General features: G+C 60.6%; 1 protein-coding gene across 1 annotated transcript; it reads right to left on the bottom strand.

Annotated features, from left to right (window-relative positions):
* Positions 1–1,065: 1,065 nt before the first annotated feature.
* Positions 1,066–3,356, bottom strand: CRIP2 (cysteine-rich protein 2; the record flags this gene model as incomplete). The annotated part of the gene is made up of 6 exons (XM_008947860.1): positions 1,066–1,455; positions 1,619–1,676; positions 1,955–2,049; positions 2,428–2,496; positions 2,674–2,814; positions 3,299–3,356. Coding segments are annotated over 6 exons (489 nt in total), but the record flags the coding sequence as incomplete, so codon positions are not given.
* Between the last annotated feature and the right edge of the window lie 817 nt (positions 3,357–4,173).

Below are 4,173 nucleotides of genomic sequence, written 5' to 3'. Positions count from 1 at the left end.
TCACCTGCTACGTGACATACTTCCATTAGTTCTGCGTCCTGCAAAGCTGGGGAGGATCCCACCACATCCCAGCTGCAGGGCCAGCACAGCCTCCTGCAAGCCTGTCCTGCTTACAGCCATGGCTTGTGCTGCACCAAGCTGCCCAGGCAGCTCGGGCTCAGCTAAGGCTGAGGCTGCTCTGTCCTGCCCTAGACCATAGCAGTGGGGTTCCCACACTGTCCCAGGACTGGAGGGATGCTGCATGGTGCACACAGCTTCCTCCACCTCCACCCAGAGCTGAGCTGCACAACACATCTCTCAAAACCTTTATTGTCAGCCAATAACAAAAGTGAGCCCCGCAGCGGTGCAGGGAGCCCGGGGAGAGCGGGGTGCTGGCACCACAGGGCTCACTGCCCCAGCGGGTCCCCTGCACCAGCCCCCTCCCCAGCCTTCTGTGCAGCAGTGGGGCTGGGTGTGCACAGGGGAGACAGGTGAGACTGGGGGGCACGCGTCTTTCTTCAAAGCAAAGGGTACATTTACAACTGCTTATAAATAAACAACAAGAAGAAACCTCTGGCTCTGGGAAGCAGGCAGGCATCCTGCCGCCAAGCCGCCAGCCCAATGTGCTCTGCCCTCTGAAGGTGGGGAGCAGCCCACTCCCCCAGGGCTGTGGCCGTCTGGCACGGGCTCAGCTGCCATGGGGGACCAGGCTGCGGGGGAACACCAACCCAAATCAGCTGGCGGAGCGGGTTGGGTACCTGCCTGGATGCAGGGATACCCTGGAGGTATACACAGGGATGCCCTGGAGCTGTAAGGATGGGGATGCAGGGAGGTGCCAAATCCGCAACCCCAACGATAGCTGGGTTGGCTTCAGGCCCTGGGGAGAGCACGAGCCAGGATGTGGACCTGGGAAGGGCCAGGAGGGCAGTGCTGCCAGACGGCCAGAGCTGTCAGGGGACTTGCACATCCTCAGCAGCTGGTGGGGAACAAGCGCTGCAGGACACTTGTCTGGCTCCATCACCCACCCTCCAAGGGGCAGCAGGGAGCACCCCATGGTGGGACGCCCCCTGCTCTCATCTCCTCAGGTGTCACCCACCATCCCCTGCACACGGTGACATCTCCACACCTGCCCCACTCCCTCCAGCACCCAGGGGGCTGGTGGGAGGGCTGGCGAGGGCACAGTGCATTGGGAACCACCAGAAACACCTTCCACCTTTTCTTTTAAACATTGAAGCTTATATTAGAGACTATGATATATAACCCGGGGGGCAGGGCTGTCCTGCCCGGAGTAGGGACAGCAGAGAGAGCACAGCTCCGTGGCCAGCCTGGCAGGGTTCTGCTCTGGCTGCGAGCAGGAGGTTAGTACAGGGGCACAGAGCGGGCAGCAGGATGGGCAGGGGGACGCCGTCTAGGGCTGGTTCTTCGCCTCGGGGTCTTTGTCGTAGATGTAGCTTCCCACAGCTCCAGTGTTGACACCTGCATGGGGGGATATGCAGGAGAGTGAGGACCTGGGCAGGAAGGCGGCACGCCCCAGGGAGATGTCCCCTCTGGGCAGTGGCATGAGCATCAGGAGCAACACCCCAGGTGGAGTGCATGCCCCCAGACTGGCTTCCCATCCCATGCGACCCCAGGCACTCACCCTTTGGCCCAAAAAGGATCCCATAGCAGGGCTTGTGGCAGTACGGCTGTCCATCGTGCTGTGCAGGGCAGAGAAAGAAGCATGTCACCCAGGATGGTGAGCCAGGGAAAGGTCAATCCCCAGGACACACCCCCCTGGCTGGGGATCTCTCCTGCTCTGCTCCTTCTCTGCAGACACCCACACCCCAGCACCTCTAGTGCTCTTCCAGGCTGTGGAAGATGCTCCTCCCAGCCCTTCCCTGCCCTCCTGTTAAGGCAGGGGCTGCCCAGCCAGCACGGCTCAGCCAGGGCATCCCCCATGCACTGCCCAGGGCTCTCAGGGCTAGGACACCCTTACCTCAGCGTGGCCTCCCGGGGTGAGCGTCTTGCTGCAGCGCTCGCAGCGTAGGCAGGGACGATGCCAGTCCTTCCCCAGAGAAGTCACCTTCTCAGCTAGAGCGGGGAACAAGGAAGAAGGGTCACACTGGCTCCCCTGCCTGTGGGAACATCACCTCTGCACACAAAGTCCCAAGATAGCCCTGTGCACCCCAGCCAAGGACAAGGTTGGCCAAGGACAGCTATCAAGCTCACAACACTCACCTGTGAGGTGTCAGAAAGGGACATGATGCAGATGAAGCCCTTCACCCAAGAGCTCCTCCAAGAGGATCCATCCCTGCAGGCTCCTCAGACACATCCCTCTGTGTCCCCAACCCCATCTCTGAGCCAAATCCCCTTCCCAGTCCCCCTGCCCCAGGGGTTCTGCGCAGAGATCCAGCACCATGGGGCTGTGCCACCCCAGGGCATGTACCCACTGCCCACTTGCCACCTTACCAAAGTAGACTCTCTTGCCGCAGCGCGGGCACATGTTGGGCTCCCCAGTGAAGGTGGTGACACTGGAGGCTGGAAGGAGAGAGAACATGATCACAGGAAGCAGAGGGACACCTCAGCCAGGACATATGGGTGTGGAGGACTTTCGGCACACATCCTGCACCCCACACCATTGCCAAACGCAGTGGCTCTGGAGCAGCTGAACGCCACAGCAGAGGGCCAGGCTGCCCTTCGTGCCCTCCTCCTCACCTTTGCTGGGTCCCTTGGGAGGCATGGCGTTCACCTTCCTCTCCTCCACCTTCACTGGGTGCTCGATGGGTCCTGGAGCGGTCTGCCCCTCAATCTCTGGCTTGTCATAGATGTAGGACCCAGCGCCGCCAATGTTCACCCCTGCAGTGGGGCAGAGAGGAGCTGCGGTGGCCTGGGAGCACTCGGGGTCTCCATCCTCCCACCAGCCCCCATTCCACCTCCCCCAGCCCTGCTGAGCCACAGGGCCTCTGCAGACACCGCTGCACCTTGCCCCTGGCTTGCTTTCTCCTCACCCAGGCTTTCTCCAGCCACGTCTGGGATAGGAGAGCAACTCCACCTTCTGTTTGAATGCGAATTTGTTTTTTAAATATTTAAAAAAAAAAAAAAAAGAAAAAAAAAGGACAGCTGTCAGGACAGATCCTTCCCTCCAGCAGCTCTCCTCCCCCTTTGCACAAGGGGACGGCAGGGCTGGGACTGCAAAGTGCTGGCTTGATGCTCTGCTCATACTAGCCAGGCTCCTCGAGTACTATCAGGGCCACGGCTCCCCGCCAGTGGCGATGGGTGACCTGGCCCCTCCTGCAGCCCTGGGCATGGCCACACGGGTATGGGGGGAGCACCAACGTACCTTTGGGGCCAAACAGCGTGGCGTAGCAGGGCTTGTGGCAGAAGGGCTTCCCATCGTGCTGGGGAGAGAGGGCAGTGTTATGATGCTGAGTTGTGACCACAGTTCCCTCGGGATTGCTTCCATTCCCACTGAGCTCAGAAACCACCGTAGCTGTGCCTACACCCCAAGATGCACCCACTGGACACCCTCAGCCTGTGGGTCTGCCAGCAACAGCGTAACTCAACCTGAGCACTCAAGGACTTGCCTCCATCACACACGCTGGCTGTTCTGCACATGCTGTGCCGTGGGGCTGCAGCCCCAGGGGCACCCCGCGAGAGGCACCCAGCTGAGAGGCACCTCCGCGCCCCAACATGCTGGTGTGGCACCAGCACCCAGGAAGGCATCACTTTGCTCATTAAGCTTCCCGTGTGCAGTCAGGCCGTTATTAAGCACACAGAGCACTGTGGTCTCTACCAAGCTTTGCCTCCCCCATCGCCTTGGCCTGAGATCAGAGGCTGGGGCTCTGGTGGGTGCTGGTCCTGGCCCAGCTGCTATCAGCCCCACTATTGGCTGGGGGGATTATCGCAGGAAGGCATGAAGAGGGCGATAAGCCCTAGAGTTTCCCACAGCCATTTCTCATGGGCCCACAGGAACTGGGGCCAAGCGAAAAGAAAGAGCATTTGTGGCTGAGGCAGGGGGCCAGCAGGACTGCCACGTGCACTGTCCCTCATGGAAAACCCACTCTGGGACCCCACCTTCAGGCACGAACCCAGCCCATCACCTGCTCGGTTCCATTCAGCATCTCAGCCATTCTTTGTGCCCAGTGCTCCTGCCCTTCATCCCCTCCATCGCGAAGCAAGGACGCCTTGCCCCAAATGGGCAGGGTGGTAGCTGAG

Source organism: Merops nubicus, unplaced genomic scaffold (assembly GCF_000691845.1).
Source record: "Merops nubicus isolate BGI_N331 unplaced genomic scaffold, ASM69184v1 scaffold32859, whole genome shotgun sequence".
NCBI classification, from domain to species: Eukaryota; Metazoa; Chordata; class Aves; order Coraciiformes; family Meropidae; genus Merops; species Merops nubicus.
Note: the sequence above shows the minus strand (reverse complement) of the source record. Positions and strands in the feature narration are given on the sequence as shown.